This window comes from Capricornis sumatraensis, chromosome 9, assembly GCF_032405125.1.
Source record: "Capricornis sumatraensis isolate serow.1 chromosome 9, serow.2, whole genome shotgun sequence".
Taxonomy (NCBI): Eukaryota; Metazoa; Chordata; class Mammalia; order Artiodactyla; family Bovidae; genus Capricornis; species Capricornis sumatraensis.
In genome coordinates, this window is record NC_091077.1 from 20,842,824 (window position 1) to 20,858,585 (window position 15,762).

At 43.5% G+C, this 15,762-nt stretch overlaps 2 protein-coding genes across 2 annotated transcripts; both read right to left on the minus strand.

The window, feature by feature from the left end:
* Nucleotides 1-6,362: 6,362 nt before the first annotated feature.
* On the minus strand, nt 6,363-7,064 carry LOC138086210 (zinc finger protein 77-like). Its single transcript, XM_068981018.1, is given in 1 exon segment — nt 6,363-7,064. A coding segment is annotated over 1 exon segment (702 nt).
* Nucleotides 7,065-9,116: 2,052 nt separating this feature from the next.
* On the minus strand, nt 9,117-9,415 carry ZNF556 (zinc finger protein 556). Its single transcript, XM_068981019.1, has 2 exons — nt 9,395-9,415; nt 9,117-9,278 (listed from the first exon to the last, which is right to left on the minus strand). Exons 1-2 carry the CDS (start codon nt 9,413-9,415, stop codon nt 9,117-9,119), a joined length of 183 nt encoding a protein of 60 aa, XP_068837120.1.
* Nucleotides 9,416-15,762: the final 6,347 nt, after the last annotated feature.

Sequence of the window (15,762 nt, forward strand, 5' to 3'; positions counted from 1 at the left end):
AAGATTATTTAAAAGCAGCAAAAAGATACGAGTGCCTATAAGCCGCCACCTATGCCTTTTATCCAGTCCAAAGGATTCAGTGCTTTTAGTCCATCAGTTATACCTTGTAAGGTTTTGGTTTGGGGTTACAGCTTAAAGATGCATGTTGCATGCTAATAATTTTGGCTTTTAATTGCTGTATGTCCAATGTAAGGTTACCAACCTTGTATCACTGAGATATCACAATCCTCAGGTATGTGTGTTATACTGCAGGGAAATCCATATCATATCAGCTTTTAGTCAGTCTGCGAATTTTGAAATGTGAACAGCTCCATTACCTTTCTAAGACTGTATAGCAATGGATGTACAGCTATGCCATGTACAAAAAGCCACTGACTTTCACTCTTAAGAGGGTAACCGCTAAAGAATGTGAATTGTATATTCATTTAAAAACAAATGATAAGACCAGTATAGCCTTGGTAATCCTACCATCTGGCCACCACTAAAATATATTCTGTCTGGGAATTCCCTGGTAGTATAATGATTAGGGGACTTCCCAGGTGGCACTAGTGGTAAAGAACCCTCCTGCCAATGCAGGAGACATGAGAGACGTAGGTTTGATCCCTGGGTCAGGAAGATCCTCTGGAGGAGGGCATGGCAACCCACTCCAGTATTCTTGCCTGGAGAATCCCATGATCAGAGCAACCTGGTGGGCTATAGTCCATGTGGTTGCAAAGAGTCAGACATGACTGAGCGACTTTCACTTTCACTTACACATGGAGAAAAGTACATTCAAGTTCTTTTCCCTTTTTTTTTTTTTTTTAACTGAATCACTGGCATTTTGTTATACAAAGTTGTTTCAGGTATTCTGGATAATAAAACCTTGTCACATATATGATTCAAAAATGGGTTATCTCATTCTGTAGGGTGTCTTTTCACTCTCTTGATAGTGTCCTTTGATGCACAAAACATTTTAATTTTCATGGAGTCCAATTTATCTATTTTGTCTTGTGTTGCTAGTGCCTTCAGTCCCAGGCATCAGGACATGACGTGCCTGCCCACACACAGTGCTCTCTTCTTGCCTCTGCTGTTCTTGCCTCCACTTCACTCTCCTCTAGAAACACTGGCATCTCCCTGTCCCTCAAGTACCCAAGGCCCACTCCCACCTTAGGAGCTGCATTAGTCTGCCTAGGCCGCCCAAAAAAGCACTGGAGACAGCAGGGCTGAAATCAACAATAATTTATTTTCTCATGGTTTGGGAGGTTGGACCTACCCGATGAAGTTGTCAGCAGGGCTGGATCTTCTGGAGGCTCTGAGGAGGAACCTGTTCCAGGCATGTCTCCAGGTCTGGAGACTGCCAACAATCCTTTGCATGCCTTGGCTTGTAGAGAGATCACACTGGGGACTTCCCTGGTGGTGCAGTGTATAAGAATCCACCTGCCAATGCAGGGGACATGGGTTCGATCCTTGGTCTGGGAAGATCCCACATGGCTTGGAGTAACTAAGCCAGAGTGCCACAGCTACTGAGCCCATGCTCTACAGCCTGAGAGCTGTAACTACCGAGACCATGTGCTGCAACTACTGAGGCCCACGCACCTGGAGCCTGTGGTCCTAAAGCGTGTTCTCCAGAACAGTAAAAGCCACTGCAATGAGAAGCCCAAGCACCACAAAGAAGAGCAGACCCAGCTCACCTCAACTAGAGAAAGCCTGTGCAAAAAGAAACAAAGATCCAGTGCTGCCAAAAATAAATAAATAAATAAATAAAGGAAGATCACATCAACCTCTGCTCTGATTTTACATGGCTAAGACATGTCTGTCTCCTGGGCAGGTGTCTGTGTCCCAATACACATCATTGGATTATGATGTACTCCAATCCATTATGGCCACACCCTGATTACATCTGCACAGACCTTATTTCCAAATCAGGTTTGAGAAAAGGAATATTTACTACCGTATCAGTAAACAAGGGTATCAGTCATCAGTGATTGCAGCCCACCAATGAGAGCCACTGAACCTGAAGGAAATCAGGAAGAAGAGTATCTGCCATCTATCAGCCATCAGACTGTGTCCATTCCCCACGGTGAGCTCTGAGGAACTCAGGATGTGAAAACACAGGATACTGGCCCCAGGTAGCTGAGATGCATATCAAAGGAATGATTTCAGTGAGCCCAGACTTTTGCATATTCCCGTACATAGAAAAGCGCTAAATTTCTTAACTTGGGATATTTTATTTTCTTCAATCAACAGCCAGTTTTTGATGTTCTGACTACCTGCCCTTTGTTGCAACACTTCTATATAACCTGGCTCCTCCTCCCACTTCCTTGGAGCAGTTCTCTCAGGCTTCCTTGAGATGCTGCCTCCAAGGCTTAAGTCCCTAAAATTCCCTCTGGGTAAAACATAACTCACAACTTTTAGGTTGTGAATATCTTTTAAATCCACAGGTTGTATGAGAGATTCCAGATGGACATGAAATTGGTGGTGATGAGGGGGGAGAGGAGACATTACTGAATTCAGTATATATGCATACATGCAGGGGTTAATAGTCAGCCACTGTTGCTCTGGCTAAGCCATGAGAAAATCACCATGGGAAAAGAATAAAAGCAAGATACAACAATTAAGTATAATCCAAACAAAAGTACATCGGGTTGATTAGTTGGAGTCATCATGCCCTGCTAAGCTAAGGAAAAACAGTATGGAGCTTGGAACACTGGGTCAGCGCAAGTTCAGTACGCTGCTTGTGCACATACCAAGATGTTTTCCCAAAGCATATGTGGGTCTATGACCTCCAGCTGGGTGATACCCTTTATACAAAAAAATAACAAAGGTAGTTCAAAGTAATCAATAAAATGGGAGATGTGACCAGGGACACAGGAGGCTGATTTTCACCATGGCACAACAGATATTTCCTGCTTGCCAAAACACTAAATAAAAGGGATGTGGCTCTGAGGAACAAGGCTCTTGATCCTAGAGGTCTCGAGTCCACCGCTCCCATCTTCAAAACTTTAATTCTGTCTCTAGTTTCTTTTTTCCAAACTGTGTCGACCACTTTTGATCCCTACCAGCTGTGCTGGCCACAGTACATACATGTCCTTGTATATAGTTTAATAATCTATTTAGGTATCAACTGCCAGTGTTAGCTGAAATAGTTTACTCTTCTGTTATAATATTCACTGGAGAGATTGAATGAATGAATGAGTGAAATCTTCTACATATCCCTCTCACCCCCTCATGAGTGCATGCTGAGTTGCTCAGTCATGTCCAACTCTTTGTGACCCCACAGACTGTAGCCCACCAGGTTCCTCTGTCCATGGGATTCTCCAGGCAAGAATACTGGAGTGGGTTGCCATTTCATTCTCCAGGGGATCTTCCTGACTCAGGGATCGAACTCTGCATTGCAGGCAGATTCTTTACTGTCTGAGCCGCCAGGGAAGTCCTCTCACCCCATCACTGTGCTACATTTCTTGGTACACTTGTGAAAGGTCAATGAAACCAATAGGTAGATATGTTTGTGCTGGATTGTTTTTTCCATTGTGCATGTGACTGGGAGGTATATTTCTCAGAATCCCCGTCTCTATGATTTCAGGCTAGAATTCACCAACAGCCTAACTTGTATGATGTTTGGAAGGTACTAGTGAGTGAAGAAACAAATTACTCTCAGGGTCTGGAGCCATCACACACAGACGGGCCAGTGCAGAGGGGCTTGTTGGGCAACCAGTGAGGAGCTTGTGATCACCAGGCAGGTCAATCAAGCAAGTCCTCAAACCAAACACCTTTTTCTCTTCCATTTTCTAAGGGTCCTGACTCCAATTAAGCCTTTATTTCCCACAATCATAATTTGATGCTAGATACTGAATATCCCTCCTATGCCATGCACTTTAGGCTCAAACAAACAATTACGCCCCTGACGAATACAGATGTTTGCCCTTGGGTCCTTGTATGCTCTGCTCCTCTGTGGCTCAAGTGAGATAGCTGTCTTGGTGCTCCCCGAGTGACACCCCTGTCTTGTTGCACAGTGATTATGTCACTAGGCCCTGAGTACAGTAAGATTTTCCTGGGCCTTCCAGGATCCCCTTCTTGTGGCCACACATGGCCAGCCCCTAAAAGCACACAAGACAGGTACAGATTCACAGCCTCCAAACAAGCAGGTACAGATTAACAGCCTCCAAATAAGCATTCAGTAGGTACCCCTCTAACACTTTAAATCAGATTATTTTTTTAAAAATTATTTATTTGGCTGTGTCAAGTCTTAGTTCAGCACACAGGATCTTTAATTGTGACATGTGGGATCTAGATTCCTGACTAGGGATCGAACCCAGGCCCCCTGCACTGGGAGCTCAGAATCTCAGCCACTGGCCCACCAGAGAAGTTCCTGAACTTGAATTTTCAATGCACATTGTTTTAAATCACACCCTGGGTGACCACATATAAAGCAATGGGAAATCACATATAAAAATGGACTAATTAAACATACTAGTCTAATCATTTAGAGAGAAGACCCCTGTAAGAGAAAACACCACAAACTGCTACATATATTCACAGGAGCTTATCTCAGTCTTGGAAGTATTGAGGAGCAGGGTCATTACAGCCTCTCATAATGCAACTAGGGAAGTAGGTTTCCTACTCTGTGGCTGCCATATTACATCTGCAATGGGTAGAGGTAGGAAACATCCACTGTTAGAGGAACAAGACGCTTCCCACAGAAATCATGTAATTAGGAGAATCCTTGGACATGAAGAGGGCCACATGATATGAGAAAATTACTGAGGAATCTTCGGAAGCCTGAAGAAGTGGCCTGATGGACCCCAAAGAGCCATAGGAACATGCAGGGAACTGTGTGAACCTGAAAACCAAAGAGGACCCACGTTGAGGGGCCTTGTCCACACTGCTGAGCACAGTCCACACTACTGCCCAGCAGGTAACTAACATCAAACATGTGTCTGACTCAGGCTGTTCCACACAGGCAGAGCCAGAAGTGAGAAAGCAGTGCTGGAGTTCAGGCCACCAGGCTGCCCTGCAGCTCTGTCTCCTGATGGTACAGAAGAGCTGAGAACCATGGCTTCCTCACTCCAGCTCCAGACTTCATGCATCTTCCTCTTCTCAAGAACTTTAACTCACAATCACTAATAGAAGGACTCTGGATATACAGTTTCCCACCTTACCCAAGATGACAACACAGTTTAGTAGAATCATCTAGACAGCAGCTTTCATCTCCCTGCCAACAAGTCATTCTTCTTAACTCAGTGTTTTGTGTCCAATTTCTAACCAAGGTCAAGGACAATGAGCAGAGGCCAAATTACAAACATTACCAGGCAAGACAGAAGGTCCTTTAAGACCTTCCACAATTACTAATTACTGTGAATACAGATATGGTATCCGTTGTCTACAAAGAAACATAGAAGACACAACTTTCAGTATAAAGGTTCTAGGGGAGAGTAAATACTGAGTCAGAAAATTCTTTATCTCTAACAGTGGACCAGGAAATACTTTTCAAAAATACAAACCTCATATCATGAGAGCATACTGGGAATATAAAACAAAGAAGGAATAAAAAACTTTTCGCCTAAACATACCAAGTTGTACACATGCACACACACAAAATGAAAATTGAAAACCACTTACACCCCTGGGTTCAAAAGACTTTGTAGGGACTTCCCTGGTGGTCTGATGATTAAGGGTCCTGCTGCCAATGCAGGGGACATGGGTTCATTTCCTGGTCCTGGAAGATCCCACATGCCTCGGGGCAACTAAGCCTGTGCATCACAACTACTCAGCCCATGCTCTGCAACGAGAGAGTAGCCCCCACTCACCACAACCAGAGAAATCCCTCTCACAGCAATGAAGACCCAACACAGTCAAAAATAAATAAATAAATAAAAATTTAAAATACATCATAACAGGAATTCTCTGGCAGTCCAATGGTTAGGACTCTGCACTTTCACTGCAGAGGCACAGATACCATGCTTGGTTAGAAAACTAAGATTTCCCCAAGCCAAGAGACATAGTCCTCCCACCCAAAAGACATTGTAACAGAAACGAGATAAACTTTATATGACTGCATGATGATGTAAAATCAAAGGTAATGAAATATAACTAGTACAGATGAAGGAGACAAAGGGATAGTTACCTTAAGTGTTCAGATTAGCAACATGAACTAGAACATGAATGAATACCCTGGGATCCCTATCAAAGACAAGGCACTTAGGAAGGGAAAACCATATTTATATCCATTAAGAGATTTCTGTCATGCCCTGAGGTTTTGTGTATGAAATAAGTGAAGAGCTGAATGTCTTCTCACAGTGTCCCATTCACAAGGTTCTGCTCCAGGGTGCTGCTTGCATTCCAAGTCTGAAGTGAAAATGAAGTCTCTCCCAGAGGCCTAGTGTTTAGCATTGCTCCCCGGTGTGTGTCCTCATGTGTCCTCGCAGGTTTGTGGGGTACCAAAAGGCTTTCCCACACTGCTGAAATGTGTAGGGCTTCTCCTCACTGTGCATTCGCACATGCTTCCTTAAGGAGTAGGGCCAACAGAAAGCCTTCTGGCACTACATGCATGTGTAGGCTCTCTCCCTGCTGTGTGTCCTCAGGTGTCCGCGAAGGGAGGCTTGGCGCATGAAGGCTTTCCCACAGAGTGGACATCCAAAGGGCTTCTCCCCCGTGTGTGTTCTCTCATGTTCCCGGAGGGACATGGAGCAGCTGTAGGCTTTGCCGCATTCTGTACACTTATAGGGCTTTGCTCCATTATGCATCTTCAAGTGCTTTTTAAAATATCTCTGATGCTTGAAGGCTTTCCCGCAGTGCTGGTATTCATAGGGCTTCTCCTGACTGTGTGTTCCTACATGTTCCCTGAGGGATAAGGAGGAGCTGTAGGCTTTGCCGCATTCTGTGCATTCGTAGGGTTTTATGCTGCAGTGTGTTTTCATGTGTCTTCTGAAGTATTTGGGACAACTGAAGGCTTTTCCACATTTCTTACACATATAAGGTTTGTCACTGGTGTGTATCATCATGTGTCCAACCAGGGATGAGGAATATCGGAGGGCCTCCTCACATTCCTCACACCCACAGTGTTTTTCTCCAGTGTGAGTTCTCATGTGCCATGCAAGGTACGAATGATAGGTAAAGGATTTCCCACAGACTTTACACATGTGGGTTTTCTGTCCATGCTGACCTCTCTCATGTCCCTTAAAGGATGAGAGAAAAGCAAGAGCTTTTCCAGATTTCTTACAATCTGAAGACCGTTTACTACCATGACTCTTCACACATCTCTTACATGTTCTCCCAGCATCCTGACATTTATTGGGTTCCTCTTCAATGTCTGTTCCCCTAGGAGGGCTTAGGCATGAGACACAGCTGCAGGCTTCCCCACATTCCTCACATGGATAATATCTGTATCCAGGGAGAGATCTCTGCTGATTTCGGAAAGAACAACCCCTGTAGGCTTTTCCACACTTAGTGCATTTACAGGGCTGAATTCCAGGCCAATATCCTTTATGCAGAGTAAGATCTGTAATTTGGTTCAGGGCTTCCAGACAGTGATGACCTTCATTATCTATGCAGAGCTTCTCCACCAAATGATTTCTGTTCAAAATGGGAAGCACAGTATTAGAGATGAATGATTATAAGTGATTTCTTCATTAATGATTTATTGATGATTGGTCAATTATTATTTTGACTACATACTTGCCATTTTCAATGAATGAGCATATTTTTTATACTCTCTGCATTGTGACAAAGTGCAACAAATTTAATACTCTGACTGAGTGCTAAAACAGAGTCAACATTTTCTGTGTTTCTTATATACAGGGTATCTTGGTCATCATTTTGTTTCCAACCTCATTATGATTTATATACTCAACATCATATTTAGGAAAGTATTTTCTTTTGAAATTTTTCTAAGTACAAATTTGGTTAGCTAGGTTTACACCTTTCCTTTAGTTTCAAGTGAGTCTAACAGGCTGCAGGTATCCCCCTGCCCCCATGGCAGTGCCACTCACCTCCAATCCCTTTCTAGGGTCTGGTGACCTCTGATGACAAGAAACATCCAGTTTTCTCCAAAAACAGACCAGGAATCATTTCTTGTGAATCTTACTTTTTTCTCTTTACTGAACAGTTCACTCTCCAAAATATCACACTGAGTACTTGATCTGGTTTTAACTTGAAGGCAAGAACAATTGGTAACAGTTGTAACAATTGGTAATGTAACTAAATTCTCAGGAAAGAAACAGTGGGATAAAGGAAAGAAAAGAAACCATATGTAGATCACTTTCCATATACAGATTCAAAAATGTAAACCAATTTTATAAGGAAAAAAAGACATGGAGACAAAGAAAAGACCTTGACTATTTGGAATTTTGGCCATCACAGGAAAAATGAGTCAAAGCGGCAGCTTTGTTCACTAAGAGATATTTCAAAAAGAATGGAGACTGATGTCTGATCAATATTATCAAAGAAAGAGAGTAGGAAGAAATGGGGCAAAATGCACTTTCCCAAATCCTTCCTTTGTATAGGGAGGTACAAAAAGACTTCTTGAGTGGGCAAGGATAGATGAAAACTCCAAGAGGGAAGCCAGGTTAATTATATCCATCACCTTCTCAGAGACCTGGTCATGTTCCTAATGGGTCCAAACATTGCTGTCTGATCCAGAAGCTGCTCCTCCCAAGAGTTGAGCTCCCTGGTGATCTTAGGTACAGAGGCCCTGGACAAGGCCTGTGTCCATAGACCCAGCAGCCCTTGGGATGTTGGACAGTGTGTGGCTGCCATCCTGCTAGTGCAGAAAGTTCCTCATGGGGAGGGTGGAGAACAACAAGCTGTCCATGAGATGGGCCGATTCTCCAGTCCTCATTTCACTGATGACGGGTCAGTGTGAGTTTAACTGCAACAAGATCATCATGTCAAACGTGTATTGACAAGTGTAACTTTCACAGGGTGAAAACCATTATGCTTCTCTCACTGCCCAAATTAGGGAACCTTGAGATTCTGCTCAAGGGTGACAAAAAGTCAATCAATACATGAAACTGTTTTCATGGAAAAGCAACCTGATTATAGGTAGGTTCTATAATGGCAGGAGCCATGTCTGTCTTTTTTCCAACATATTCCCATCCCTGTCCCTCGTAAGAAAGGACATCATAAGAAATAACTGTTCCCTAAAAACTTAGTGCAGGGAGGAAGCTGTCCTCACCCACAGAGGCCAGGTTCCTGCAGGTCTCCAGCATCACATCTCTGTAGAGTTTCCTCTGACCAGGGTCCAGCAAGGCCCATTCCTCCAGGGTGAAGTTCACAGCCACATCTTCAAAGACCACTGAGTCCTGAAACAGCAGTATATATTCTGTGTCAGTGAGGCCCCCCTTAACCCTTGAGTGTGGGAGGCTGGGGAAGCCAACAGGTGGGAACTGGATTCAATTCCTAGGACTTCTGAGCTCACATTCCTGTGGGAAATGACCATACGCCAGCAAATCGAATGCAGGTTCCTCAGTGATGGAAAGTGCTGGACACTGAAGCAAAATGTGACAGCAACAGTAGACATGGACTAATGGAGACAGGACTAAAAAGAACTGTTTTTACTGAGATAGTAGATTTTGAGGCATGGTAAAGACTGCTAAATGAAACTCCATCATTCAGATAACATGGAAATGGACATTGGCTTGGTCGAAAGTTATCACTGTCTTTGTCACCTTCAAGAACTGGAATCAGAACATCAGTGCTGCTGTATCTGAATAACCATGAACACGAAGGCAACAGCAACAAGCAGTCTGGTCTGGTCCCCTCATATCTGACAGAGGCAGAGACACAACCCGTCCTGTGATGAGGTGGACACTGAGGGTATACAGGCCATTCAGGATGCAGGGCTCAGCACATCTGTTGGATTAGAAAGGGCCTGGTTTCTCGGGAAGCTGTCAAGCCAGCAGGGCCTCTCAGATAAATAACAGAGTGCTTGGAATTCAAGGAAGATGTTCCACAAACAAGAGTTGTTGAATCTGATGGTGACTGAGCCAAAGGTGACTCTAAGAGGGAGAATGAAGAACCTAATTATTATATTTAGAGAAATATGGAATTACTCTACATTGATGATGTAAAAAGATAACAAGTACAAAATTAAAAAGTAGAGTTTCCTTAAGCAAAAAAAATATGGGTTCAAGACGTGAAGAAAAAAGAAATCCCACAACATCAGCTACAAAGAAGGCAGTTACTTCAACTAGCGTTGCAACTGAGTTTGCTAGTCACATACTTGATAAGAGCACTGTATCAGAAATGTATGAGAAGAACTCACATAACAACAATCCTGGAGAAGGAAATGGCAACCTGCTCCAGTCTTCTTGCCTGGGAAATCCCATGGACAGAGGAGCCTGAGGGGCTATACAGTCCATGGGGTTGCAAGAGTTGGACATGACTTAGTGACTAAACAACCAGACAATAATAAAAAATAAAAGACAAATAAGACAACTCAATAATGGGGTTAGCCATGCCTGCGGGGCAACCCAAGACAGGCGGGTCGTGATGGAGAGGTCTGTCAGAATGTGGTCCACTGGAGAAGGGAATGGCAAGCCACTTCAGTATTCTTGCCTTGAGAACCCCATGAACAGTAGGAAAAGGCAAAATGATAGGATACCAACAGAGGAACTCCCCAGGTCACTAGGTGCCCAATATGCTCCTGGAGATCAGTGGAGAAATAACTCCAGAAAGAATGAATGGATGGAGCCAAAGCAAAAACAATACCCAGCTGTGGATGTGACTGGTGATAGAAGCAAGATCCGATGCTGTAAAGAGCAATATTGCATAGGAACCTGGAATGTCAGGTCCATGAATCAAGGCAAATTGGAAGTAGTCAAACAAGAGATGGCCAGGGTGAACCTTGACATTCTAGGAATCAGCGAACTAAAATGGACTGGAATGGGTGAATTTAACTCAGATGACCATTACATCTACTACTGCGGGCAGGAATCCCTCAGAAGAAATGGAATAGCCATCATGGTCAACAAAAGAGTCTGAAATGCAGTACTTGGATGCAATCTCAAAAATGACAGAATGATCTCTGTTCATCTCCAAGGCAAACCATTCAATATCATAGTTATCCAAGTCTATGCCCCAACCAGTAACGCTGAAGAAACTGAAGTTGAACGGTTTTATGAAGACCTACAAGATCTTTTAGAACCAACACCCAAAAAAGATGTCCTTTTCATTATAGGGGACTGGAATGCAAAAGTAGGAAGTCAAGAAACACCTGGAGTAACAGGCAAATTTGGCCTTGGAACGCAGAATGAAGCAGGGCAAAGACTAATAGAGTTTTGCCAAGAAAATGGACTGGTCATAGCAAACACCCTCTTCCAACAACACAAGAGAAGACGCTACACATGGACATCACCAGATGGTCAACACCGAAATCAGATTGATTATATTCTTTGCAGCCAAAGATGGAGAAGCTCTACAGTCAACCAAAACAAGACCAGGAGCTGACTGTGGCTCAGATCATGAACTCCTTATTGCCAAATTCAGACTTAAATTGAAGAAAATAGGGAAAACCGCTAGACCATTCAGGTATGACCTAAATCAAATCCCTTACGATTATACAGTGGAAGTGAGAAATAGATTTAAGGGTCTAGATCTGATAGATAGAGTGCCTGATGAACTATGAAATGAGGTTCGTGACACTGTACAGGAGACAGGGATCAAGACCATCCCCATGGAAAAGAAATGCAAAAAAGCAAAATGGCTGTCTGGGGTGGCCTTACAAATAGCTGTGAAAAGAAGAGAGGCGAAAAGCAAAGGAGAAAAGGAAAGATATAAGCATCTGAATGCAGAGTTCCAAAGAATAGCAAGAAGAGATAAGGAAGCCTTCCTCAGTGATCAATGCAAAGAAATAGAGGAAAACAACAGAATGGGAAAGACTAGAGATCTCTTCAAGAAAATTAGAGATACCAAGGGAACATTTCATGCAAAGATGGGATCGATAAAGGACAGAAATGGTATGGACCTAACAGAAGCAAAAGATATTAAGAAGCGGTGGCAAGAATATACGGAAGAAGTGTACAAAAAAGATCTTCACGACCCAGATAATCATGATGATGTGATCACTAATCTAGAGCAGACATCCTGTAATGTGAAGTCAAGTGGGCCTTAGAAAGCATCACTATGAACAAAGCTAGTGGAGGTGATGAAATTCCAGTTGAGCTGTTTCAAATCCTGAAAGATGATGCTGTGAAAGTGCTGCACTCAATATGCCAGCAAGTTTGGAAAGCTCAGCAGTGGCCAAAGGACTGGAAAAGGTCAGTTTTCATTCCAATCCCAAAGAAAGGCAATGAAAAAGAATGCTTAAACTACCGCACAATTGCACTCATCTCACATGCTAGTAAAGTAATGTTCAAAATTCTCCAAGCCAGACTTCAGCAATACATGAACCGTGAACTCCCTGATGTTCAAGCTGGTTTTAGAAAAGGCAGAGGAACCAGAGATCAAATTGCCAACATCCACTGGATCACGGAAAAAGCAAGAGAGTTCCAGAGAAACATCTACTTCTGCTTTATTGACTATGCCAAAGCCTTTGACTGTGTGGGTCACAATAAACTGCGGAAAATTCTGAAAGAGATGGGAATACCAGACCACCTGACCTGCCTCTTGAGAAATCTGTATGCAGGTCAGGAAGCAACAGTTAGAACTGGACATGGAACAACAGACTGGTTCCAAATAGGAAAAGGAGTACATCAAGGCTCTATATTGTCACCCTGCTTATTTAACTTATATGCAGAGTACATCATGAGAAACGCTGGACTGGAAGAAGCACAAGCTGGAATCAAGATTGCTGGGAGAAATATCAATAACCTCAGATATGCAGATGACACCACCCTTATGGCAGAAAGTGAGGAGGAGCTAAAAAGCCTCTTGATGAAAGTGAAAGAGGAGAGTGAAAATGTTGGCTTAAAGCTCAACGTTCAGAAAACGAAGATCATGGCATCTGGTCCCATCACTTCATAGGAAATAGATGGGGAAACAGAAGAAACAGTGTCAGACTTTATTTTTTGGGGCTCCAAAATCACTGCAGATGGTGACTGTAGCCATGAAATTAAAAGACGCTTACTCTTTGGAAGAAAAGTTATGACCAACCTAGACAGTATATTCAAAAGCAGACACATTACTTTGCCGACTAAGGTCCGTCTAGTCAAGGCTATGCTTTTTCCAGTGGTCATGTATGGATGTGAGAGTTGGACTGTGAAGAAGGCTGAGCACTGAAGAATTGATGCGTTTGAACTGTGGTGTTGGAGAAGACTCTTGAGAGTCCCTTGGACTGTAAGGAGATCCAACCAGTCCATTCTGAAGGAATGATGCTAAAGCTGAAACTCCAGTACTTTGGCCACCTCATGCAAAGAGTTGGCTCATTGGAAAAGACTCTGATGCTGGGAGGGATTGGGGGCAGAAGGAGAAGGGGACGACAGAGGATGAGATGGCTGGATGGCATCACAGACTCGATGGACGTGAGTCTGAGTGAACTCCAAGAGATGGTGATGGACAGGGAGGCCTGGTATGCTGCGATTCATGGGGTCGCAAAGAGTCGGACACGACTGAACGACTGAACTGAACTGAAATGTGAATAGACAATTCTCCAAAGAAGATATACAAAAGGCCAATAACCACATGAAAAAAATGTTAAACACCATTAGTATTAATAATTGGGAATCCATATACAAAATTGAATTGTGGGGAGACACTTTCCAACCCCTTCTAGGAGGCTAGCATTATGCTGATACCAAAACCAAAAAAAAGACATCACACATAAAGAAAGCTACAGAGCAGTATCCCATATAAACATAAACAAAAAAATTCCTCAACAAAATGTTAGCAATCCAAATCCAGAGAGATATAAAAAGGATTCAACACCACGACCAAGGGGGATTTATTCCAGGAATAAAAAATTTGGTTCAAAGAAACAAAGCTGCTGCTGCTGCTAAGTCACTTCAGTCGTGTCTGACTCTGTGCGACCCCATAGACAGCAGCCCACCAGGCTCCGCCGTCCCTGGGATTCCCCAGGCAAGAACACTGGAGTGGGTTGCCATTTCCTTCTCCAATGCATGAAAGTGAAAAGTGAAAGTGAAGTCACTCAGTCGTGTCCGACTCTTTGCGACCCCATGGATTGGAGCCTACCAGGCTCTTCCATCCATGGGAAACTGGTATCATATACTTTATTAATAAAGAACAAAAACCACATAATTACCTCAACAGACTCAGAAAACGTATCTGTGAAAACACATCACCTCTGGGACTTCCCTGGTGGCTCAGGGGTAAAGAATCTGCATGCCAATGCTGGGGACACAGATTCAATCCCTGGTCCATGAAGATCCCACATCCTGTGAAGCAACTAAGCCCATGGGCAACTACTGAGCCAGAACTCTGGAGCCCATGAGCTGTAGCTACTGAAGTTTGAGTATTAGAGCCTGGGCTTCACAACAAGAAAAGCCACTGCAATACCAAGCCTGTGCAATGAAGAGCAGCCCCTGCTCACCGCGACTAGAAAAAGCCCAAGAGCAGCCACAAAGATCCGGCACAACCAAAGGGGGAAAAAAATACTGCTTTGCCAATGCAGGGGGCACAGGTTCAACCCCTAGTTGGGGAACTAAGATCCCACATGCCATGTGGATAGGCCAAAAAAGATTTAAAAAAGAAAAAAAGGAATTAGAAAGGGCTTCCTTAGTGGCTCAGTGGTAAACAATCCACCTGCCAATGCAGGAGACACTAGTTTGATCCTGCAGAGCAAATAAGCCCATGTATCACAACAAGATAAGCCACTGCAATGATAAGTGCACACACAACTAGAGAGTAGCCCCAGCTGGCCACAACTAGAGAAAAGTCCCAGCAGCAGTGAAGACCCAGCACAATCAAAAATAAATAAAAAAAATTATTTTTGGAAAAAAAATGCAAAATATCTCATCATAATGCTTTTTAAGAAAGGGAAGAAAAACAACCCCACATCATCTTTTCTTGATAAAAATACTCAGCAAACTAGAAACAGAGGGAATGAAATGCTAAAGGGCATCCAGGAGATGCTGATACCTAACATTTGAACAGACACTCTTCCAAAGAAGAAATATAAATGGTCAATAAGCTCATGAAAAGGAAAACAAAAAAAGAAAAAACAAACATTCATGAAAAGATGTTCAACATGAGTCATCAGGGAAATGCAAAGAAAGTTTTTGAGAATTCAGTCTGATCTGCTTTCAGTACTATAGAATGAAAATGGTGATCCCACAGTTGCCTTAATAGAGGTTTCCTGGATAGAAATGTGGCCCCCGACTCCACCATGGAGGTGCTGGCTTAAAGCACAGTGGGTCAGCCATGCTCACCCATCACCACCCGTGTACTGTTTGCATCAGCCAAGGACAGTGCCTGGAGAAGAGTCCGCCCACCATCCTGAACCACACATAAGCTATATCATTCTTGTGGAAACTCTCAACATGGCCCCATCAAATAAGAAAAAAGATACGAAAGAACGTTTAAAAGCCCCAGACTGAGAACTGGGAGACACATGGAGTTAGCAAGGAGAATCTCCCAGAGGACGGGCTGGGTCGGTTGATGTGATGAAGCCTGGTAAAGGGAAAACTAGCTCTTCCTTCTTGTGTGTTTGGGGAAAACTCAGTTTTCCCTCCTGTGTGTTTCTTCCCTCTGTGTCTCTTTACCCTCACAGAGACCACATCTCTTTGGAGACTCCTGGTCACCAATATGTCGTGGTTTCTCCCCGTACCAGGCAATTCTCTGTGACTCCAGCTGGGTTTCCTACCCTTGAAACTGGGGTCTGACACGCTCTAC